General features: G+C 42.7%; 1 protein-coding gene across 1 annotated transcript in view; it reads left to right on the forward strand.

Annotated features, from left to right (window-relative positions):
* The first annotated feature begins 1,180 nt into the window (after positions 1–1,180).
* The window catches only part of LOC137650188 (molybdenum cofactor biosynthesis protein 1-like), a 51,042-nt gene continuing 26,161 nt past the window's right edge, over positions 1,181–26,061 (forward strand). Inside the window, exons 1-4 of the mRNA XM_068383362.1 lie at positions 1,181–1,445; positions 11,847–11,970; positions 12,828–12,995; positions 22,455–22,678. Coding sequence (XP_068239463.1) covers positions 1,305–1,445; positions 11,847–11,970; positions 12,828–12,995; positions 22,455–22,678 — 657 coding nt within the window. The 5' untranslated portion in view covers positions 1,181–1,304. The remainder of the gene's footprint in view (positions 1,446–11,846; positions 11,971–12,827; positions 12,996–22,454; positions 22,679–26,061) is intronic.

A 26,061-nucleotide genomic window follows, 5' to 3' on the forward strand; every position in this document is an offset into this window, starting at 1 on the left:
CTGTTAATACCTCAATTTTTCTTTCACATTTAGCTCCTCACAGCATTGCTCTCAGAATCTATTCTGTTCTCAAGTGAAATCATCATGCGTGTGGAATGTACCTACCCAGCGTATTATCACGTGAATACGCCTTCACACGATGACTCTGCACAAACCTATGTAGGTGGCAGAGTTAGTTTGAGTTTATCAATTATTCATACTTTATAGACTACCATTACACACTCGTAGCTTGACAGCATGCAAAATACATTATCTTTGATCTTTATCCTATGTGGTCTGTATCTTCTCTACTTTTACTTTTACTTTTAGAGGTTTATTTCACGCCCTCCATCAAACACTAAAGGTCTGTTCAGGCGGGCCTTGGTGTATGAAAAAATAATTCCTTTCCAGTTAATATTCTGCTCTGTATCGTTATCAGTTATTTCGCTAGCATTTGTATTCAGGCTTAATAGTTTTCAGGTCACTATTATAACACTTTCTAAAAAGATAAGTCTTCAGGTTTTTCTTGAAGGCAGCCACATTTGTGCTATTCTTGACATTCTTATCAGAATATGGTTAAGGTTAAGATAAACCTGTTATAATAATCATTGATATGATATTGAGAACGTCACGTGATTGATTTAGTATGACTTTTCCTGCGGTTGTTAGAGAGTAATGCAGATCTCCTATTAAATTGGAAGGAGAAGAAGAAGAGACTCCAATGTTTACGTCGCACTCGCAGTCAGCCAGTGGGTTGTAACCTGTCTCCGTGCGTCGTAACTACTTACTTAAATTCCCCTTTTAAAAGTATATTTAAAGTATTGTTTGTCGTCGTGTGATCCATCAATTGAAGAATTGGAATGCAGTATCAGTCCACCGGGATGACTTTCAGTTTTATTCTTGCTGTTGGTCTTACGAGCTAAGCAATTTATTCTGAACCACGATTGTGAGATACGTCAGAGCAGGTTTGGGAAGACATTGTTATAAAACCGTGAATATTTATTTTAATCAATTATTTATTTCTCATAAACCGTGAAAAATAATTGACAGATGGACTGTGAACTTCTCTGACAAAAGTAATTGCTTGCAAAGTGAATATTTAACTCTATCCTCTAGGCTAAAGTGGGTCAGTGTTGCCATTCGTAGGTCAATACCGTGAATATTTATTTTATTTTAACTATTTATTGCTCGTAAACCATGAAAAACAACTGACAGATGGAATGTAAACTTCGGTGACAAAATTGTTTGCTAAGTGAATATTTAACGCTACCTTATAGGCTAAAGTAGGCCAGTGTTGCCATTCATAGGTCAGCATAACGTTAATAATGAGAGTTTTGTCATCAGTGGCTAGGCCAGGCAGTGTATTTCGAGGTATTTTCACCAAGACTAATGGCACGCCAAGATCTCTGCACAGGGCTTCTCAGCATCCTGAACCTGAAACGGTCACCGCACCCGAAGTGACTAAGGTTAGTGTTGTTTATTAATATTTACCAGCGTGTCATCATCATCATTATTAAACAAAAACCTTTCATTTGTCCACTAACCTAACCTAGAATACATATTTCTTATTGTGGTTTTATTATAGGTATGGACGAAAAAGCTTGTGTACTAGAAAACGGGTGTTTCCTTTAGAAAAATGTCTGTTCTCTCCGAAAAGGACACTTATATTCGCTGCAAATAAAAACTTTATTATCTGAGAAATAATCATCAATGGGGTTAGTGTGCACAGCTCAACATGTAACAGTTGCTAGTCCATAGGAGCTTCATGTCTTTCTCTTTCTGCGAGCAAAGCAAGCGCACGGCAGAGCAAAAACCATTAGACTTCTAAGATATATTCCCGATTTTAGACGGTCTAACGAGTTTTCGGTTTATTTGCTGTTGAAATGAAGTCAAATTTAGTGAAAGCAAGTTGTTAACTACAGGTGAAACTATTTTTTCTGTTCAAAATGTTGTTCTGTCCGTAACTATAATTTTACCCTTATTGTTGGGGGGGGGGGGTTATTAACCTTCTGCACCACCCGCTTATTTAAATTAACTCAGGATGACGTCTTCTTACTCATTGAACATTGCTGTATCTATGAACACTTTGGTGAAATTATAGATTAGTGCAATAAACAGTTTATAGAAAATAAGACTCTTATATAATGTATTTTGTGGTATTCTGAATGTTTTTTTTTCAATATGTAACTTAGCCGGTGATTATATAGCTGCAACTCTGTTGCTCGACAGACAACTCTACGGAAAAGCTCGCCAGCGATCGCTACACAGGTTGCGAGTGTGCCCAACAGCGCCATCTGTCGACCAGATACCCAGCTCTCAATGTAAACAAAGACTCAATTTTCTCTCTGTCGAGGTGTCGACAAGACGTACTTTACTCGCTGTTGCTAAACTGGAGTTTTTCACATCTAATTGGTGAAGTACTATATTCTAGTTTTGAGCTTTCGCTGTGCAGGGTTTCTCTTCACACAAATCCTTGAACTCTTTTTGATAACGGATTCTTTGTTGATGACTTTTTGATCGTTTTTTGGAATTTCCCTTGACCAATTCAAAATGGCTGACCCTTCACAAGTCCCCAAATTTAGGAAATGCAATGCTAGGGATTGTTCTAGGCGTCTTCCGAAGGCTTCTATCGACCCTCACACTGTTTGTTCCAATTGTCGGGATAAAACCTGTCAATTAGAAGATCGGTGTGAGGAGTGCGTTGGCCTTTCAGAATTCGATTTTATCGAATTTCAAAAGTATACACGTAGGCTAGAGAGAGATAGAGTTAGGAGAAGTTCTTCTCGTTCTATTGATATATCCTCTCCTCATGCCCCACAACCTATTCCTTCCCCTGTAGTGGTTGCTCCTAACCCCCCTCCTGGCACTCAGGAACCATGGATGGCTGATATGATGCGTGCCATCCAGGCTCTGGGTGAGAGAGTTGAGTCCCTTGCTAGTGACCGTAATCAGCTCGTGGCGGATGTGAAGGAGCTTAAGTGCCAAAGTGCAGTGGGAAGTGCTAAAGTGCCAAGTGATAGTGTTGTGGATAGTGTTGCGCTTGAGGGTTCGTCTGTTCGTGCCTGTCGTCCTCCTAGTCCGGGACCTCTTGCAAGCTCCCAAGTCCAGGGGAGAAGCAATGTCGTACGACGCATGGGTTCGAGAGGCTTTAATCAGCGAACAGACGTTCCCTCCGTGGTATCGGGCGTATCTACCCAAGATCGCTCCTACCTAACTAAGACGAGAGAGCCCATTTATACCTCGTCTTCTGAAGGTGTTTCTCGCAAGAAACTTTGGACCAAGGTCTCGCGACCGTTAAAACGTAAATCGGTCCCTTCAGCACAAGTCCAACGGCCCGGTTGTAGCCACTGGGTCAGTTCGGACTCGTTGCCGTCATCCGATGACTGCTCACCGCCTAAGAGAGGCAAAGCGGTACCGCTAAAGACAGTAACACCGTCTGTCGCCGCACCTGCTCCCGTAGACCCTAAGTGGTCTCTACTGCAAGACATGCAGTCTAAACTTACGTCTCTGATGCAGGACTTTCGTGCGGAGAAGGTTGCTGCCGTACCAGCTAGTGCAGTACCTAGCCTACAACCCTCCACGCAATCGGTTGTGCGTCCTGTGGACGCTGAGGTAACCTTCTCACGCACACCAGTTGAGAGAGTTCCTCCACCCATGCGTTCCAGTGTGATCTGCCAGCCGCATGTTGACGTTAAGCGACGCACGGAGGTTGCCGTTGACGTTCTGGATGTTCAACAACCGTCAGAGTTGCTTTGTTTTGACGCGGTGCGTCAACCTCCGCAACCCAGTGTGGTTTCCACTGCGCACCCACATCAGTCTAGACAGTCTGGAGTAGACGCTGTGCGTCCCCGCGCTACCATGGTTGTTGCCAGCTCACAGACTGGGCAGCAGTTCCATGACGTTGCATCCGGCTCAGTCACGCATGCACCAGTGCGACCGGACTCAGCGAACCAGCCGTTACCCACTCCGTTGCCGTTTCCTCATCAGTTGTCGGATGAGGAACTTTCTGATGATGATGTTGCTGCACATATAGATGAACCACAATCAGAATTGGACGAGCCTAAGTCTACTCAACCCTCTTTGGACTTTAGAAAAGTTTTGGCCATTTTCAAAGAGCTATTTCCTGACCAGTTTGTTTCTGTGGCTCCTCGTTCTCCGCCTTCAGAGTTTGTGTTAGGCATGCCGTCTACCACTCCTGCCTTTACTAGACTCGTCCTCGCACGCTCGTCCAAGAGAGCTTTGCGGGTGATAGGAGAATGGTTGCAGTCCAAGAAGAGTTTAGGGAAGACAGCCTTTGTTTTTCCCCCTGCTAGACTCTCTTCTAGATCGAGCGTCTGGTATGCCACGGGAGAAGTTCTCGGCTTGGGAGTTCCTGCCTCTGCCCAGGGCGACTTCTCAAGTCTTGTAGACTCTCCCCGCCGCCTTGCCATGAGACGCTCAAAGATATGTTGGTCATCTTCGGACCTGGACCACCTTTTGAAAGGAATCTTTAGGGCCTTCGAAGTTTTTAACTTCTTAGACTGGTGTCTAGGAGCCCTAAGCAGGAAGATCTCTTTGACAGAGAAAGAGACTTCCTTGCTCATTATGTCCTGCATGGACAAGGCCGTACGTGATGGGTCTAATGAGCTTGCTGCATCTTTTGTGTCCGGAGTCCTAAAAAAGCGAGAAAATCTCTGCTCATTCCTTTCAGCTGGAGTTACACCGTGCCAGAGATCTGAGCTTCTCTTTGCTCCTCTTTCCAAGTGCCTTTTTCCAGAAGTCCTGATTAAGGAAATAGCCGCTTCGTTAGTGCAGAAGGACACTCACGATCTTGTTGCGTCCTCCGCTCGCAAAGCTCCCCCTTTGCCTACCTTGTCAGCTAGACCAAGGATGGACACTCCAGCGTCCCGTTTTATTCCGCCCTTTCGTGGCAGAGCCTCCAGCAGAGGAGGTGCTCGTGCCGAAGGGAAACGAGGGAAGAAGAAAGGATCCAAGTCCTATAAGGGCAGAGTCTGACTGCCCGCATCTTCAGACAGCAGTAGGAGCCAGACTCAAGAACTTCTGGCAGACCTGGGAGAAGAGAGGCGCAGATGCACAATCTGTGAAGTTGCTCAGAGAGGGGTACAAGATCCCTTTTGTACGGAAACCCCCTCTAGCAACGTCTCCCATCGATCTCTCTCCCAGGTACAGAGAGGAAGACAAGAGACGAGCCTTGAAACGGGAAGTGTCTCTTTTACTAGAGAAGGGAGCGGTGGTCAAAGTCTCGGACCTTCAATCTCCGGGATTCTACAACCGCCTCTTCTTGGTTTCAAAGAAGACAGGAGGGTGGAGGCCGGTGCTAGACGTCAGTGCTCTGAATGTCTTTGTCACAAAGCAGACGTTCTCCATGGAGACCACAAAGTCAGTCTTAGCAGCGGTCAGAAGGGAAGACTGGATGGTCTCATTAGACCTAAGGGACGCCTACTTCCACGTCCCCATCCACCCGGACTCCCAACCTTTTCTGAGATTCGTTTTCGAAAAGGTGGTCTACCAGTTTCAAGCCCTGTGCTTTGGCCTAAGCACAGCTCCTCTTGTGTTTACGAGGCTGATGAGGAATGTAGCCAAATTCCTCCATTTATCGGACATCCGAGCCTCCCTTTATTTGGACGACTGGCTTCTCAGAGCCTCTTCCAGTCGTCGCTGTCTGAAGGATCTAAAGTGGACTCTAGATCTGACCAAGGAATTGGGTCTCCTTGTTAATATGGAAAAGTCACAACTGGTCCCATCCCAAACTATTGTGTATTTAGGGATGGAGATTCACAGTCTAGCTTTTCGGGCTTTTCCGTCGGCCCCCAGAATAAGCCAAGCCCAGTTATGCATCCAGAACATGCTGAAGAAGGAACACTGCTCAGTCAGGCAGTGGATGAGTCTGGTAGGGACGCTATCATCCCTGGAACAATTTGTGTCATTAGGAAGACTACACCTCCGTCCTCTTCAATACCATCTAGCTTTTCACTGGAAAAAGGACAAGACGCTAGAAGCGGTCTCGATCCCCATTTCCGAAAAGATGAAGTCTTGTCTGACTTGGTGGAAGGACAGTATCAACCTAAGAGAGGGTCTTCCCCTGGCTGTTCAGACTCCCAACCACGTTCTCTTCTCGGACGCATCGGACGTAGGCTGGGGCGCGACATTAGACGGTCGGGAATGTTCAGGACTGTGGAACTCGAGTCAAAGGATCATGCATATCAACTGCAAGGAGCTGCTGGCAGTACATCTGGCCTTGAAAAGCTTCAGGTCTCTCCTTCGAAGCAAAGTGGTGGAAGTGAACTCGGACAACACCACTGCCTTGGCGTACATCTCCAAGCAAGGAGGGACCCACTCACTGATGTTGTACGAGATCGCAAGGGACCTGCTCATCTGGTCAAAAGGTCAAGACATAACACTAGTAACGAGGTTCATCCAAGGCAACTTGAATGTCATGGCAAGTAATTCCAACAGAATGGACCCTCCACAAGGATGTATGAAAGAGACTTTGGGCCACTTGGGGCCAACCAACCATAGATCTCTTTGCAACCTCGCTGACCAAGAGGCTTCCAATCTATTGCTCACCAGTCCCAGACCCAGCAGCAATACATATAGATGCCTTTCTCCTAGATTGGTCACATCTAGATCTATACGCATTCCCACCGTTCAAGATTGTCAACAAGGTACTGCAGAAGTTCGCCTCTCACGAAGGGACAAGGTTGACACTAGTTGCTCCCCTCTGGCCCGCGAGAGAATGGTTCACCGAGGTACTTCGATGGCTAGTAGACGTTCCCAGAAGTCTTCCTCTAAGGGTGGACCTTCTACGTCAGCCACACGTAAAGAAGGTACACCAAAGCCTCCACGCTCTTCGTCTGACTGCCTTCAGACTATCGAAAGACTCTCGAGAGCTAGAGGCTTTTCGAAGGAGGCAGCCAGTGCGATTGCTATAGCAAGGAGAACATCCACCCTTAGAGTCTACCAATCGAAGTGGGAAGTCTTCCGAAACTGGTGCAAGTCAGTCTCTGTATCCTCGACCAGTACCTCTGTAGCTCAAATAGCTGACTTTCTCTTATACCTGAGAAAAGGACGATCCCTTTCAGCTCCCACTATCAAGGGCTACAGAAGCATGTTGGCATCGGTCTTCCGGCATAGAGGCTTAGATCTTTCCAACAATAAAGATCTTCAGGACCTCCTTAAGTCTTTTGAGACCACGAAGGAGCGTCGTTTGGTTACACCTGGTTGGAATTTAGACGTGGTACTAAGATTCCTCATGTCAGACAGGTTTGAGCCGCTACAATCAGCCTCCCTGAAAGATCTCACTTTAAAGACACTTTTCCTGGTATGCTTAGCCACAGCTAAAAGAGTCAGTGAGATTCATGCCTTCAGCAAGAACATCGGATTTTCGTCAGAAAAAGCTACATGTTCGCTACAACTTGGTTTTCTAGCCAAAAATGAGCTGCCTTCTCGACCTTGGCCGAAATCGTTCGATATTCCCAGCTTATCGAATATGGTAGGCAATGAACTAGAAAGAGTCTTATGCCCTGTGAGAGCTCTTAAGTTCTATTTAAAGCGAACTAAACCTTTACGAAGCCAATCTGAAGCTTTATGGTGTTCAGTTAAGAAACCATCTTTGCCTATGTCAAAGAATGCTTTATCCTACTTTATCAGACTGTTAATACGAGAAGCTCATTCACATCTGAGTGAGGAAGACCAAGCATTGCTTAAGGTGAGGACACACAAAGTTAGAGCTGTCGCAACTTCCGTGGCCTTTAAGCAAAATAGATCTCTGCGAAGTATAATGGACGCAACCTATTGGAGAAGCAAGTCAGTGTTTGCGTCTTTTTATCTAAAGGATGTCCAGTCTCTTTACGAGGACTGCTACACACTGGGACCATTCGTAGCAGCGAGTGCAGTAGTGGGTGAGGGCTCAACCACTACAATTCCCTAATTCCATACCCTTTTAATCTTTCTCTTGAAATGTTTTTATTGTTGTTTTTTGGGTTGTCCGGAAGGCTAAGAAGCCTTTCGTATCCTGGTTGATTTGGCGGGTGGTCAAAGTCATTTCTTGAGAGCGCCTAGATTAGGGGTTTGATGAGGTCCTGTTGTATGGGTTGCAACCCTTGATACTTCAGATCCTAGGGGTCGATCAGCATCCTAAGAGGATCGCGAGGCTCCGTAAGGAAGACGTACTTAAAAGGCAGAGTAATTGTTCAAGTCGACTTCCTTACCAGGTACCTATTTATTTTGTTTTTGTTATTTTGATAACTTCTAAAATGAAATAAAAAACTCTTAGCTCATAAAAGTGTAAACATATATTACTGGTCTCTACCCACCATCCTGGGTGTGAATCAGCTATATAATCACCGGCTAAGTTAAATATTGAAAAATGTTATTTTGAGTATAAAATAAATTTTTGAATATACTTACCCGGTGATTATAAATTAAATGACCCTCCCTTCCTCCCCAATAGAGACGCAGTGGGACGAGGAGAAAATTGAGTCTTTGTTTACATTGAGAGCTGGGTATCTGGTCGACAGATGGCGCTGTTGGGCACACCCGCAACCTGTGTAGCGATCGCTGGCGAGTTTTTCCGTAGAGTTGTCTGTCGAGCAACAGAGTTGCAGCTATATAATCACCGGGTAAGTATATTCAAAAATTTATTTTATAATCAAAATAACATTTTAATGATTTATGGCAGAAATCAATAGTTTTTGAGTTATGGTGTGTCGACTGCCGTACTTGAAAAGGTGTTATCATCAATGACGTTCAAAACTTCTTGTAATAATATACTGTGTATCAGTCTCATTGTATATTCAAAGGAAAATGTTTAAACTTTTTTTTTTTTTCTCCACCTGTCGTCAACAGAAAAAAACAGAAATCGTAATAAAAAAGAACTTTTACTGTAATCAAAAGTCAGTAGTAGTAATTGAACGCGATCAAAATACTATAGCTCTTTTCTTCAAGGACTAGTAGATGCATTTAAAGCATGACTTTCCAGTTCCGTTTTCTATGGAGTCATTCGTAGCCGTGTTCAATGTACAGTACAGTACTACAGAAACATCATTACTTATTGAAGTTTATTTACTTGTATGTTGTTATGCCAAATTAACACTAATTATTTACTGGTTTAAGTTCTGCTGTAGCTTGCAACTTAAGATTATATCATTGTTCCTATGTTCTGCACTGCGGAACAAGTTTCGCTGCATGCATGAGCCTCGTGGGCTAGTATTTTGGCATTATTTTGAGTATCTGATTAATCTCTTAGTTCAAGCTGGTTTTTGTTCGACATTGGCTTACTTCACTCGTGATTTAACATCATTTCACTGTTCCTCTGTTTAGGCAGTACAAAATAAATAATTTTTATTATACATTACCGGTAGTACTTGAAAATATTGTATAGTTGACTGAATAAAACCATTCATATACAAACTCAACAAAGGGGTGACTTCAAAGAGATGAATTTTAGCTTTGATCTCCACCCACTGTTCAAATGTAGATTTGGTTTCCATTTCAAGTTATCAGACTAAATACAGTATATCAAACACATGTTTCTACCCTAAACATCATCATTAACATGATAAATGAAATTTAAGGTGTAATTAATGTGTATAAATACTGTACTGTAAACAAATAATAAAGAGGTTTAGAATATAAATCATTGGGTCCTTTATTCTGTTCAAACAAGTAACTTGTAAAGAGGCACCACCTATCTGTTTTTCTGAGCTACGGAAGGACACAGGCTCCTGCGGTATGTGCTAAAATGACAAAAGGAGCAAAATGGGAAATTTTTTTTGAAATCTGTAACTTTGTTAATAATTGTCTCCTCTAATAGTAAATAGCATTAAAATGAGTATATATGCAAGACCCATTCAATTATGAAAGTTCCAATGACTTAACTGATACTGTATTTTACTATTCTATAATGAAACCAACACATCATGGTTAGCTGTTCCTGCAATGATATAACCCCTCGTCATTTTAAATGGGTAATCTTTTAGTGCACTTTGTTATGACCATAAAGAAAATTTCTTGTGTGGTATAGCAACAACGTAACGTTGCACCATGTTTCCACCAGCGCTTCAGTGAGGTGATGCTGGCATATGGGCATCCACGTAGCGTTTGGTCCCCATGACAGCCAGATGTCTGTTACTGACCACTCTCTCGGTGCTTCGTTTTAAATCGTTACTCTGAATTTCAAAATGATTGTAAAACCAGTACTTTTGAGAATATGTGATGGTCTTGAAATTCTCCCTTACGGTACCTATATGAGCTGCATAGAGATTGATCCTCATCCCAAGTGTGCTATGTGCAGGGTAAAAGTTTTGAATTCTCCTAGTGATTATTGCAATGATTGGTCATTTTTTCAAGGTTGCAGTGGCTTATTGGAAACATCCCTGACTGGTGATCTGCTGGACTGGGCTTTTGAGTCCCGTTCAAGATCGATAGTTTCTTGTAGTATCTGCAACCTTACCATCCTTGTTGGCTAAGGGTGGCAATTTTTGCATAGCCTATTGGTCTATCTGTTGAGTCATCAGCAGCCATTGACTGGCCCTCCCTGGTCATAGTTTGGATGGAAAGGGACCTTGAGTGCTGCTTATGTATACTATATATGGTCAGTCAAGGGCATTTCCTCTGCCATTCATCATTGAGCTTTAAACCTTTAAAAGTACAACAGTCATAGAAAGAATGCTAAATGAGATCGCTCTCTGGCTACTGCTTCCTCCTCAAAAAGAGGAAAGAAGCTGAAACATTCTCTTTCTAGTCCTGAACTCAACTTGTCCGATCTTTCGTTATCAAAGTTATCCGGGATGCCAATTTTGAAGGAGGACGACCAGTCCGTTGTTCGTTATTTTGTGGATGTGGTAACACCTGCCACAATCAAAGTGAGCGCTGAGTGAAGAAACAGGAGGGAGGGGCTTCCCCGCTCCTGGCTGGTAGTTTGTTATAAAGGTTTAACTGCTGAGTACTGTACTTCAGTTTTGCCGATATTTTTTTTTATGTAAAGGACTCAGGTATGTAAATTGCAGTTAAGAAAAATACAAATTACCTCCATATTTGTCTTTTTAAGAGTAATATTCACAAACACGGACACATGATAAACACGGGATATGTATGAAGTCACAAAAGGAAAAGTTAAAATCGTTATAGGATTAGTTACTTTAGTTTTATTGATATAGTCAGACTCACAATTTGTCTAATGTAATGATGTCAATAAGACAAAAGTACTACAGGTAGTTCTAATCAAGCATTTTGTTTCTCCTTTTATGGTTTCTTGCAAATTATACTATTAAATACAGGTAATTATGTTTTAAACTAAATCAGTAATCACTACTCTTTCATATCATAATAAAGATACATACATACATACATATACCTAGGCACTTCCCCCAATTTTGAGGGGTAGCCGACATCAGCAAAAGAAACAAAACAAAAAAGGGGACCTCTACTCTCTTCGTTCCTCCAGCCTAACAAGGGACTCAACCGAGTTCAGCTGGTACTGCTAGGGTGCCACAGCCCACCCTCCCACATTATCCACCACAGATGAAGCTTCATAATGGTGAATCCCCTACTGCTGCTACCTCCGTGGTCATCTAAGGCCGCGGGGGCATATAAAAATTAGAATAGCGCCAACGTTATCCCTGCGTGTCGTAAGAGGCGACTAAAAGGGACGGGACGAGGGGGCTAGGAACCCCCTCTCCTGTATCTACATCCTGTGAGACAGCAACATAATAAAGATAATTCCAATAATTGCACACGACCCGATATACATGTAATTTCTTTTAAAATAAGATTGAAACATCGCTGAATGATATCCTTTAGGTTTAAATTAGAAATGAAATAATGACCGATATCTTCATGCTGATGCCGATCTTTTATATTTTTAGATGCTGAGGCTGAAACAACTCAGGGATTTGGACCCTCTGCCATTCTCATCTTTCTTGACAGATTCATTTGGTCGGAAACATTCCTACTTGAGGATCTCGCTAACTGAAAGGTGTAACTTGAGATGTAAGTGTTTGATGAGAGGACATTGAGATATTTTTTATGGCTATTTAATGATTTAGCATTACTTTACTTAATTTCTATAAGCACTGTATATGATATCAAGTTTAACAATCCATATTTTGTTATGTTTATAATTCCTTGATTCGTGTAATATGTGTACGTTTATGTGAAATAAGTTTGCTCATTCATACCTTGACAATATATCTGCAATTCATTTCTCTGTGAAAAATTACTTGCTATTTTTTTGTCATTTAGTCCTTCACAGGGAAGGAGTTCATTTGATATGTTTGCAGTATGAAATGATAGCAAACGTACTTTTTTTTTTTTTATTATAGTACTGTATTCAAGTTTTCTAATGTTTGTACTCAACCTGATGCAGTAATTGCAACTGCCTGAATGTGAATTTATCAATTTTTTATGAAGATATTAAGTTTATCTGAAAGTTTTAGGGGAATGTTGTCTTTTGAAAGCTGATAAGAGGATTGTACTTCAAGTTTTTAATTAACCATTTTACCCCCAAGGGAAGGTTGAATTTTGAGCACATTTTGCTATATATTTTTTTGAAATTGCTCTAACAGCCTTAATTTTTATCATAGAGAGGTCAGGTTGGTCTCATTCTTTTGGAAAATGCCTTAGGTTTCTCATAAAGTTATCAAAAACATGTAAATAACAGTGTTTTGCATGAACGTACCGGTGCGTCCTTTGGTGGCGAAAGGGTTAACTGTCTTGTATTATGAAGTTTGTGTGTTTACAAGAGTTTGTGAATGCCTTAAGAATTTAAAGTATTTAAAGGGTATTTAATATAAATTTCAATATATCTGATGAAATTGTGTTATATTCTAATGCTTTTATACTTGCAGGTCATTATTGTATGCCAGAAGAAGGCGTGGCACTAACACCAAAGCAACAGCTCTTAACGACTCAAGAAATTATACGATTGGCAAGATTATTTATATCTGAAGGCGTAGACAAAGTTAGGCTAACGGGCGGAGAGCCAATGGTTCGGAAGGATTTGGTTACTATAGTAGGTTAGTACTATTGTAATACTTAACATACTGTAATCCGAGAACAAGCAGAGTTCTTATATCATTTCAGCATTTTTTTCTCGTAATGTGGCATGTCAGCCGAGTGGTTTTCATTCTTCAAACAACAACATAATTCTCCCTATATAAAATTTCCTATTTTTATCAGGGAGTTCTAACACTACATCCAACTTACTGTATTTTCAACTTTGCTAAGCTAGTAATACAGAGGAAATCTTTGATGTCCTCTTTCCAAGACCTGCAAGATAAACTTAGCTGTAAGCTGTCTTTAGTATGGATCACAGTACAATGATTTTGAAATGCTTTTAGAATCTTGCATTTCCAACTAGGGTTGTAACTTAACTGATAATAATAATAATGATATGGGCCAATCTGCTTTAACAGCCCCACATGCAGATCCTAGAGCTCACTGTTTCATTCTGGATGGAGACAATCCAGCACTTTCCTCCGAGAGAGAGGTTTTTTCACAAGGCACTGCGAAGAAGATATCTGGATATCTCCGGAAATCCTCTAGAGCAGTCTATCAAGCACAGTGGGCCATTTTTTGCCATTGGTGCCGCAGAAGGGGTAGCTCTGTGGTTGGATCTTCTCTGCAGTTAATTGCAGATTTTCTCATCTACCTTTGCTAGAAGCTCCTTGTAGTCACAGCGGGGAAAAGCTATCTCTCAACCTTGAGCCAGGTCTTCTGACTGAGGATGTTGGACCTTTCCTCCTAATGGTTGTCTTTGCTCATGAGGAGCTTTGAAGAGTCTTACTCACCAAGGGAACTCAGAACTCAGACCACTCATATGAGATGTAACTAGGGTCCTTAGGTACCTTAGAAGGGTACTATACAAACCAATACAACAGGCGTCGTCAAATGAGGACCCCACTGTAAAAAAACTGTTTTTCTCTTAGCATTAGCCTCGACAAAGAGAGTAGACAAACTTCACAGTGTTTCCCGTGTCGTATCTCATTCCAAAGGATGGAGAAAGGTCTCTTTTACTTTCATCCCTGAGTTTGTCGCGAAACTAGAAATCTGTCATTGAAGTCTTTCTACACCTCTTCCCTTTTGGACACTTGACAGTCCGGATGATTTGCTTCTTTGTCCTGTGAAGGTGCTAAGATGCTGCCTGAAGAGAACTCAGTCCTTCAGGGTGCAGATTCTAAATCTTTTTATTAGTGCCAGCAGGATTAACGGATTTTGAAGCGAAGCAAAAAATCTATTTTTTGGCGAGATGGCCATGTCGTCCTGATGGACCCGCCCTCCTTTTCCATAGAAAAGGGTTAGACAAGATCCCTCCCGAAAATACCATATCTGTAGCACCACGCTCAATGCTACAAGGAATGAGTGCCATCTTTAAAAAGATTTTAAAGAACACCATTTCCTTTTGGCTTCATGAACATCAAAAGGGGGTATCCCCAAGTAGGGAATCATAATGATTCAGTTCCACTACAAGCCTATGAAGTCAGAGGAATTGGCTTGATGCTTGCTTTTAGGAACAACTTGTCAGTAGCACAAGTATCGAAGGCTGAAGTTTGGAACTGTCGGGCAACCTTTTCAGTCCACTTTCTGCGGGTGTATACTGAATGAAATTTGGACACATTTTCACTAGGCTCTGTGGGAACTGGTCAACAGGTTGTGTATCGTACCCAGCTCCTCACATGGCAAGAAGCATCTCATCTGAAATAACGGTCGCAACGTTACACTAGGATGAGAGGTAGTGTGTCTGGCCCTTTTTCAATATTAAACTTACCCGATAATCATGTAGCTGTCAACTCCGTTGCCCGACAGAATTCTACGGAAGGGATACGCCAGCGATCGCTATACAAGAGGGGGGTGTACTCACAAGCGCCACCTGTGGCCAGGTACTGCAGTACTTCTTGTTGACACCACCTCAATTTTTCCTCTGTCGTGCTTCCGGCAAGACGTTCATGGATACGCTTATAATTTTGGAGTCTTGTTCACGGTTTTTGGTGAAATATTGCTCTAAGATTTCAGCTTTCGCTATTCAGGAAGTTTTATTATTAGCTTAGCTAGCTTTTGGAATTAATTTGATTAATTATGGTGACGAAGAGAGTATGAACTCTCTTTCACCTTTAAATGGCCGACCCTTCCCTTAGACGGAAGTGTTGGTGTCTAAGAGAGTATAGACTCTCTTTCTTAATTTTGCTTAACAAAGTTATAGATTTATTTTTTATCTCTCCGCCTTTTATAGGCCTCTTCGATTAACTTCCTTTTATTATAAACTTATTAAAATTAATTTTTATATTTGTTTATATTCGACCTTTCCTAATAGTAGGCGGTCTTTTCTTGGTACCGAAGTTAATTAACATTGAGCCCGTCATTTCGGTTTTACCTGTTAACATATTATGCTATTTTAATGTTTTTGAAAGAATTTCTTTGATAGTCTCGTACTGTTTTCAAAGTTGAACTAACGTTTTGTTTTGTCTCTGCAGTTGTTGACGTTCAGAACGTTCAACTTGCGCTCTATCGTTACGATAGAGAGAGAATTTTCACGGTGTCACGTTGCAGTAAGAGTAACCGTTTCTAGCGTTTTGTTCATTCTTTCTTAGCTTAATGGTTTTAATTCTAATAAAGGAACTTTTTATTTGGGAAATATTTCAGTTTTTTTCCTTTAACAATAATATGTTTTAACGATATATATGATTGGGCTCTTCTCTCAGGTTCTAAGTCAAGAGAGAGAGAGATAGAGACGGAGGGAGAGAGAGGTGGATAAACGTTTCGTTCAAGCGAGTAACGTTGTTATCGTTTTTGCTCTTCTCCCTAGTCTCTTTAGGGGAAGAAGGTAAACGTTTCATGAGTTTATTCTTGTTCTCAAGCTTTATGCGGTGAGAGATTTTAAACGTAGTTTATTTGATCTAGTGTTTAGTCTCTTTCCAGCCACTGAATTATTTATCTTTCATTAGATTTTTCTGTTACATTGTAATTCTGTTTTCGCAATTACTAACTTTTAAGGAAGGATAGAATTGCGTGTTTCAGGTACAAACCACTTAAAGTTTCGAGTTCAGTGAAATAAGTGCAAACAGAAAATCAAAAGTGATAAGTGATTAGCGCAAAGTGTGTCAGTGTTGTGCGTGAGGGTACTTCTGTGCGTGCCAGTCGTCCTCCCAGTCCGGGACCTCTTGCAAGCTCCCAAGCCCAGGGGAGAAGCAATGTCGAAGGGCAAAAGGGTTCGGCAGGCCTTGATCGGCGCACAGAAGTATCCTCGGTGGTGCGGGCGTGTCTTACAGAGACCGTCACTCCCACCCGCAGACGATTGAGCCCTTATTTTGCTCGTCTGCAGAAGAAATTTCGGGGAGAAAACGCTGGACTCAGGTCTCAAGACCTCTTAAACGTAAAGTCCAGACCTCTAGAGTTCAACAACCCGGATGCAGTCATTGGGTTAGCTCTGACTCTCCGCAGTCATCAGGTGACTGCACACCTCCTAAGAGAGGTAAGGCGATGCCTCAACAGACCTCATCTTCTGTTAAGGCTTTGCCTCAACAGACCTTTTCGTCTGTTGATCCCAAGATGACTTTGCTGCAGTCCATGCAGTCGCAGCTTGCGGTCTTAATGCGTGAGTTTCAGGCTGAGGTTACACCTCCTCCTGCGAGCGCTCCGCCTCACCGCAGTCCAGTCTGCCAGGCGTACGAAGTTGAGGTTCCTCAAGCTACCTTACCGCTTTCGGAGTTGCCAGTTACCAGCGTTGTGCAGCAACCTTAACCTTCCTTAAGGCAACCTCAACAATGGGAGCAGGAGTCTTATGCCTTGAGGCAAGATTTTCTTGCAGTTAGACCATCTTTGAGGCTACAACCTTTTGAGGTACGACAACCTCTACCATCCTTGAGGCAGCCACCTCAGCTCTCGCAGCTGCTACCTCAACTTTCCTCAAGGCGAGAGCCTCAACTCTTGAGGCTAGCTCCTCAGGAACCTCAACTCGTGAGACAGGAACTGCGTTCTGCGCAGCCGCTACCTCAACTCTCGCAGCTCACACCTCAAGAACCTCAACTCGTGAGTCAAGAGCCTCTCTCTGCGCAGCCACCTCAACCCTTGAGGCAAGCGCAACTCTTGAGGCAGGAACCTCATGCTATGAGTCAGCCACCTCAACGCATGCATCTGCCACTTTCTCCTCAACTTGAGCCTCTTCCCATTCAACTTTGAAATAACAAATGACAATAATAACACCTCATTACTTTCATAACTTGCATTTGTAATCATATACATGTATGCCTACACAAACATTATGATAATGGAGGTTATTCGTATTACTTAAATAAAAAATATATATGTATTCCTTGCAATATATTTTTAACAATCGCAAATATGGCAAAATATCTTCAAAACAAAAATGAATCATGAGTTATGAATGTAATGGAAATATTATGTTGATATTAAAACCCCATGCAAGCATGCATGAAGTAATGCAGTGTTGCCAACAGGGCGAGTTTCCCTGTCCTGAGGTGAAGTAGATTATAGATCGTATATTTAGTGCAGCTTAATTCTACGATTATCATGCCGGCTATCAAATTCATCAACAAAACAGTCTAAATCAATTCCCTCGGCACGTGCACTTTCAATGGACAGTAATGCGATATTACTCAATCTAGCACTGGTCATGGAATTTCTGAGAAATGTTACACGCCATGCAACATGCTCTGCTTCTCTTACAGCATGCTCTACATACAGCATGCTCTACATACAGCATGCTCTGCATACCTTACCGCATGCTTCTCAGTCACACATCTTTGGTTGTTGCCAACTCACTAGACTGTCAAGCAGTTTCATAACGTTGCCTTCTAGTCTGCTGCTTTTGCACCAGTGAAACCCTCACTGAGAGAACTTAGCTTTTCTCGGATATGGTCCCTGTAGATGAGAAAGTGCTTTTCTCCCTCCTTCTGATATTCCCTTGAGGACTCTGTCATTTGGAGAGGAGCCTTTAGCTGCGTAGCCTCCTATGGACTTTTATTTAAGCATAATATGCTTCCAGGGAAGGTAATGGTTCCACTTCAGTCGCTAACCCCGTCTGTTACCACACCTGCTCCCATAGACCTTGAGCTGTGTTGCAAGACATGCAGTCCAAGCTTAGTCCTTGTTAGAGGATTTTTTGTTTACGGAGTCAGTGTGTCACTGGGAAGACGTTCAACAACCAGCAGAAGTGACTTGTTGTGACGCAGTGCGGCAACCTCAGCAACCCGATAAGGAGTTGTCTATACGACCCAGACAGTCTAGACAGCTTCGGGTTGTCACTGTACTTCCTCGCTTCCCCATGGTTGACAGTTCACAGACTGTGCAGCAGTACCATGATCTTGTGTCCGACTCCGTCAGACGACTGGCTTTTAAGAGCTCCCCCAAGTCGTCGCTGTCTGGAGATTCTCAGATGGACTATGGATCTGACCAAGGAACTGGGCCTCCTGGTCAATTTTGAGGAGTCTCAGCTCGTCCCATCCCAGACCATTGTCTACCTGGGTATGGATCTTCAGAGTCGAGCTTTTCGGGCTTTTCCGTCGGCCCCAAGGATCTTCCAAGCCCTAGAATGCATCCAGAGCATGCTGAGAAGGAACCGATGCTCAGTCAGGTAGTGGATGAGTCTAACAGGGACACTTTCATCGCTGGCCCTGTTCATCGTGTTAGGGAGACTCCACCTCCCCCCCCTTCAGTATCATCTAGCTGCTCACTGGATAAAGGACATGACGCTAGAGACGGTCTCAGTTCCTGTTTCCGAAGAGAGGAGGTCTTCTCTCGCGTGGTGTAAGAACAGCTTTCTTCTCAAGGAAGTCTACATTTGGCTGTTCAGAAACCCGACCGCCGTCTCCTCTCGGACGCATCAGACACGGGCTGGGGTGCGACTTTGGACGGACAGGAATGCTCGGGAACATGGAATCAGGAGCAAAGGACACTTCACATCAATTGCAAGGAGTTGTTGGCGGTTCTTCTGGCCTTGATAAACTTCAAGTCCCTCCAGCTTAACAAGGTGGTGGAGGTGGACTCTGACAACACCACAGCCCTGGCTTACATCTTCAAGCAGGGAGGGACTCTTTCGTGGAAGTTGTTCTAGATCGCAAGGGACCTCCTCATCTGGTCAAAAGATCGTAAGCTCACGCTGGTAACGAGGTTCATTCAGGGCGGTATGAATGTCATGGCAGATCGCCTCAGCCGGAAGGGTCAGGTCATCCCCACAGAGTGGACCCTTCACAAGAGTGTTTGCAGCAGACTTTGGGCCCTGTGGGGTCAGCCAACCATAGATCTGTTCGCTACCTCGATAACCTAGAGACTCCTGTTGTATTGTTCTCCGATTCCAGACCCAGCAGCAGTTCACGTGGATGCTTTTCTGCTGGATTGGTCCCATCTCGACCTGTATGCATTCCCGCCGTTCAAGATTGTCAACAGGGTACTTCAGAAGTTCTCCTCTCGCAAAGGGACACGGCTGACGTGGATTGGCTCCGCTCTGGCCCGCGAGAGAATGGTTCATAGAGGTACTGCAATGGCTGGTCGACATTCCCAGGACTCTTCCTCTAGGAGTGAACCTTCTACGTCAACCTCACGTAAAGAAGGTACACCCAAACCTCCACGCTCTTCGTCTGACTGCCTTCAGACTTTCGAAAGACTCTCAAGAGCTAGGGGCTTTTCGAAGGAGGCAGCCAGAGCGTTTGCCAGAGCAAGGAGAACATCCACTCTCAGAATCTATCAGTCTCAATGGGAAGTCTTCCGTAGCTGGTACAAGACCAATGCAGTTTCCTCAACCAGTACCACTGTAACCCAGATTGCTGACTTCCTGTTACATCTAAGGAAAGTAAGATCCCTTTCAGCTCCTACGATCAAGGGTTACAGAAGTATGTTGGCAGCGGTTTTCCGCCACAGAGGCTTGGATCTTTCCACCAACAAAGATCTACAGGACCTCCCTAGGTCTTTTGAGACCTCAAAGGAACGTCGGTTGTCCACTCCAGGCTGGAATCTAGACGTGGTCCTAAGGTTCCTTATGTCATCAAGATTTGAACCTCTCCATTCAGCCTCTTTTTAGGACCTCACATTAAAAACTCTTTTCCTCGTGTGCTTGACAACAGCTAAAAGAGTAAGTGAGATCCACGCCTTCAGCAGGATCATTGTTTTCACATCTGAAACGGCTACATGTTCCTTGCAGCTCGGTTTTTGCTAAACGAGCTTCCTTCACGTCCTTGGCCTAAGTCGTTCGAGATCCCAAGCCTGTCCAACTTGGTGGGGAATGAACTGGAGAGAGTACTTTGCCCAGTTAGAGCTCTTAGGTACTATCTAAAAAGGTCTTAACCTTTACGAGGACAATCAGAAGCCTTATGGTGTGCTATCAAGAAACCTTCTTTCCCAAGTTCTAAGAACTCAGTTTCTTACTATTCAGGCTTCTGATTAGGGAAGCACATTCTCATCTGAAGGAAGAAGACCTTGCTTTGCTGAAGGTAAGGACACATGAAGTGGGAGCTGTGGCTACTTCAGTGGCCTTCAAACAGAACCATTCTCTGCAGAGTGTTATGGATGCAACCTATTGGAGAAGCAAGTCAGTGTTCGCATCATTCTATCTCAAAGATGTCCAGTCTCTTTACGAGTACTGCTACACCCTGGGACCATTCGTAGCAACGAATGCAGTAGTAGGCGAGGGCTCAGCCACTACATTCCCATAATCCCATAACCTTTTAACCTTTCTCTTGAATACTTTTTATGGGTTGTACGGTCGGCTAAGAAGCCTTCCACATCCTTGTTGATTTGGCGGGTGGTCAATTCTTTCTTGAGAAGCGCCGAGGTTAAAGGTTGTGATGAGGTCCTTTAGTATGGGTTGCAGCCCTTGATACTTCAGCACCTTAGAGTTGTTCAGCCTCCTAAGAGGAACGCTGCGCTCAGTAAGGAAGACGAACTTATTTAAGGCAGAGTAATGGCTCAAGTCGACTTCCTTACCAGGTACTTGTAATTTCATTGTTATTTTGAATAACTGATAATATGAAATACGGGATACTTAGCTTCTTGATATACATGTACACTGGTTTTCACCCACCTCCCTGGGTGTGAATCAGCTACATGATTATCGGGTAAGTTTAATATTGAAAAATGTTATTTTCATTAGTAAAATAAATTTTTGAATATACTTACCCGATAATCATGATTTAATTGACCCACCCTTCCTCCCCATAGAACCAGTGGACCGAGGAAAAATTGAGGTGGTGTCAACAAGAAGTACTGCAGTACCTGGCCACAGGTGGCGCTTGTGAGTACACCCCCCTCTTGTATAGCGATCGCTGGCGTATCCCTTCCGTAGAATTCTGTCGGGCAACGGAGTTGACAGCTACATGATTATCGGGTAAGTATATTCAAAAATTTATTTTACTAATGAAAATAACATTTTTCTTTACTTATCCCTCTCTTTGGGTGAAGCTGCCCTATTATTTCCTGGATTAGATGCTGATGCAGGTAAGCTTTCACACTGATCACTGCTCTATAATGGTATAAAAGTATCTATCTTACCCTTCTTTACAAGGGGGAGGATGGTTTGTATGTAGACCCCATTACTTATATTGGACCTACATTGATAAAATATCCATAAAATGATATAAAGTACTGTACTTCCATTACCATTTGTCCATAGACGGAAACCTAGCTTAACCTCTGAGATCCTTATCTCATGTTGAAGGTGGAAGGAGTCAAACCCCTAACTCTAACGGTGCGGTGCTTGATATAAATGGATTTTAAACTAGGTAGTTTGGTTATAGGATCTTCTCACCTCACGATGAGTCTCCTACAAGAGGACGAGTGTTCGTATTTATGTAGGAACAAATCACATGTTTTAAAAGTAATTTGTATTCTTCCTAACTATACAAACACAATTCCTTAAAGTCTCTTTGCCTGCCTCAATCACCTATCAAGCCTTAGGAGAAGGTCAAAGTGTCATCTCAGTGTGCTGGTGAAGGGGCTTGGCTTCCTTCACCGCCCACCAGTAACCACCGACGCACCTGAAATCATACTCTTACTAAAGGAATCAGGTGTGCATAGTTAGGAAAATGCAGATTACTATTAAGATTTGTGATTCTACCCTATCATTTGTTGAACTTGACCAGTTTGTCTGCAGGTATTTTTCCAGGTACACTATGTCTTTAGTAAATTGTTTATGGAAACTACCACAAATGGTCTCCTAACCATAACATGTAGTACAGAGAATGAAATATGTTATATCTAGTCTGATGTAGAGTGTCTCCCCCACTCCCTATCCAGTTTGATAGCTACTTGTTATCCAACTTTCAGTGACTGATTTCAGCTCGTGCGGAAACGATATCCCTAATTAACAGACAAGGGTTTGTATGCCGCAAAAAACAGTGTTTCATCTTAGAATTAATTGGATTTTAGATACTGAAATACTGTATCCAGTTTATTAGACATTTGGTACATTTAGTGTAATAAATATTTGTTATAGTTTTAAAATATTGTACTTTCATCTTTTATTTCAGATGCTATTTCAGATCTTGGTGTAAAACAACTTGGCTTGACTACAAACGGATTGTTGTTGAAACGAAGATTGAGAGATCTCCATAAAGCAGGTTTAACCCACTTGAATATTTCCTTGGATACTCTTATTCCTCCCAAATTTGAGCTTATCACTAGAAGAAGAGGCTGGGAGAAAGTCATAGAAGGAATTGATGAAGCTCTAGAATTAGGGTACTCGCCTGTGAAGGTAATTGTCATATTTAAGGTTCAAATGGGTTATTTAACTTTTTTATCATAGTATGTTGTATGAAAGTAATATGTTCCTACATGAAATACAAAACACTGACCTTAAATAAGAATATGACTCTAGTGAAGATGAAACAGCTGTCAGACTTATTAGACTTATAACAAGGCAGACATAGTTGGTCACCAGATGACTGGTATTGCAACCTCCACTTTTAACTTCAGCCACTGATGAGTACTGATGTACTGTTCAGCGTCCTCACCTCCTTGATTTAATCCTTTGCTTTTTTATTTTTAAATGAGTTCATGTAGTTGTGTTTGAGGGATTCTGGGAGTAAGGATATGTAGTGTTTCTTGTTAACTGTATTTGTGTTACAGTTTCCTGGTTAACTGTATTTGTGTTACAGTTTCCTGGTTAACTGTATTTGTGTTACAGTTTCCTGGTTAACTGTATTTGTGTTACAGTTTCCTGGTTAACTGTCGATATCCAACACACTTGTTCCTGTTGGGTGGCATGTCTGTTGTTGTCCTATCCCTTGTGTATGTGTCTGACATCAGCAACAACTCCGGGATCCTAAGGAATTTGTCTTGAATTTCGGTGGTGCTCTGTTGGAATAAAGGTACACCTGGGTGTTGAGTTCACTTCTCTGTGAGTGTCGATTTAACAACACGACCTCAGAAACAACAAAATTCTAGTTTTCTTTTCTCTCCACAGCGTCTTCAAATTTTCTTTCTAAGAAAAACTTGTAGGAGATATCATCATGAAGACTGATCGTTAGGAGTTACGTTGGCGTAATTTCTAAATCTTCTTTCCCTGTGAGAAAGGACAGTGCGAGTCCAAGGAACCTTCTGTTTTGTGCAATTACCAAGAGTTGTGCGTTACGGGGTGGGGGGATCATCAATGTGCTCAACTCTGGGGAGTATATGGTTCTCAGTGATTTCACACCTTTTACCTTTGTGTGATCTTGTTCAGAGAGTGAGTTCAAACAACTCTCTTGCAGACTGAGTATACATATTGTTGGTGCGGAAGAAGGGTGCTACCCTAATTCTTCCCCCTTCTCTCTCTCTCTCTCTCTCTCTCTCTCTCTCTCTCTCTCTCTCTCTCTCTCTCTCTCTCTCTCTCTCAGCTACTGCTGCTTCCCCTTTTCTTGTTGAAGAGTTCCAGAGATGTCACTGAGTCACAGGATGACTGGTTGTTCGATGTTTCTTGAGATGCCTAATGAATCCCATACATGGTTTCGTTGGAGGGGTAACCCAACCTTTATGAAGGAAGCTCAGTGTCAGATTCCAGTGCACTGATCCCTCTCCTGCCATAGGACGCTCATAAGATGCTATAGTGGCTGACCGCCTGACGAAGCTGCAAGGAAGAAGAAAATGTCAATTGACGCCCCGATTGTGAATTACCTGTCCAGTGGCGGGAGTAGAAACGATCTCCTGCTCAAGTCTCCTTGTGAGAAGCGAGGAACACGCCGACAATTGACACCTGCTCGATTGACACACATAAAATCGCTATATACCGAGCCACTGTGTCGGGTTACCACGAACACGATCATCTTTATCTTGCTCACCAGGAGCAAGGAGATCCTTTGCTTCTCCCTTTTCACCCTCTAGGGACAAGAGATCATGGGCTTTTACATCTCATTCGCCATGAGATGGCAACGGACTGCTCGCTCCCACTCGTAACAAGACAGGAGCGTTTGTACTTGCAAGGCCTGTTTGGGGCGGTGATTGCGGATACCCCGATCATGACATGAGTTCTATACTCTAATGAGCTTTGAACAGTCCTGTCCTCCAACGAAACTTCTACCTCCTGAATAGGACATCATGAAGGTCCTTGGATCTCTCAAGAGTGCTTCATATGAACCTCTCAAGGGGGCTTCAGAATTTTATTTTACACTGAAGACTACATTCCTGCTTTTGTATGCTGTTGGTCATACCAAGGGATGGAAGAAAGTCTCGTTGTAGTGGTTTGCGGACTGTGGCCAAAGGTAGCACCCAAACTGCCTAGTATCCGAATGCCGACCACAACCCGACGTTCACTACACAACAAACATACAACGGTGGAATACCCAAAAACCTAAGTAACAGTTCAAAGCACTGGGCACCACCCCTTGATTTATAATGGGCAAGGGGACCCAGCTAGATCCTGACTTAAACCTTTGCTTCTCCAGCTTGCTGATCATAAGTATAAGAACATTAGGTGAAAGGGATTATTATAAGTTATTTGAAAGATTAAAAAACAGTGGCTGAGTAGGGGAACTCAGTGGTTTAAGGAACTGGAATGAGATGCTGTACTGTACAGTATACATAAAAAACAAGAAATGTTTATTTGGAAAAACTAATAGGAATAATATTACAGTACAGTATATCAATTAGAATAAATAATCAAAGGAAAAATTAGCATCCCTTTCGTAAAACTTCAGCATCCGGGTAACAAAATAAACACATTACACAAACAAGATTTCCACTGGGGGGACACTCATAAGTGTTCCTATACAGTTCAAGTATAATCAGGGGCACTTCTAACCGTGTATCTATTTGGGCAAGTACCAGTATGCCATCTATAAAGAACATATAACGGTGAAAAATACAGTACCACAATTTTCCCTAAATCAATACTGTTCTCATCAATCTCCCGTCCACCATTGGGATGCACAGTCACTTAAACAGTCCTAATTTCTGAAAAGTACAGCCGCATACTATGTCGTACAGGTCTCTGCGGGCCCACAATAACAATGTCTCAAAAATTTTGTCAACAACACGAGCAATCGCCAATGGCCTTATAATACATTGGTTGTGGTGTTATTCATTCAAACACATGATGGTACTTACAGTTCACAGGCAGTGAAAAATGAATACAGAGCAGACACACCCACCACTACACACTGGTAACAGGCCATCAACCACATTCATAATTGTTATGAGCAGTACTAGACAGATACTCTGTTCCTATATACTGTACATACAGTGGTCTCGAGTAAATTTCCCTTACAATTGGGAACTTCTGTCAACATAAATAGCTCGTTATATGTGGAAAAGGTTTGTATTTTCCCCAACTATTATTAATTTTTTTCACATCGTTTTCGTTCGTTCTGCAGTTCAGGGCAAGAACACGGAACTCAGCGATTCGTGATTTTAGGTTCGAGACCTCCATCTTCCTTAAAAAAGCAACTACGATTGAAATGATCTGCTGCTTTATCCTGTGAAGGCAAGTGAGACGCTAATTTAAAGAACTCAGCACTTGAGCACCAGACACTTTCCTTAAACTCTTGGAGGTTTAAGAGATTGATCTCCATCTTCTCATGGCTTCAGGAAACCACCAGATGCTCCCACGTCCCTGGTAATGTTTAAGGAAGTGGACCCTCATGAGTGAAGCCACATGAAATC

Source organism: Palaemon carinicauda, chromosome 11 (genome assembly GCF_036898095.1).
Source record: "Palaemon carinicauda isolate YSFRI2023 chromosome 11, ASM3689809v2, whole genome shotgun sequence".
Taxonomy (NCBI): Eukaryota; Metazoa; Arthropoda; class Malacostraca; order Decapoda; family Palaemonidae; genus Palaemon; species Palaemon carinicauda.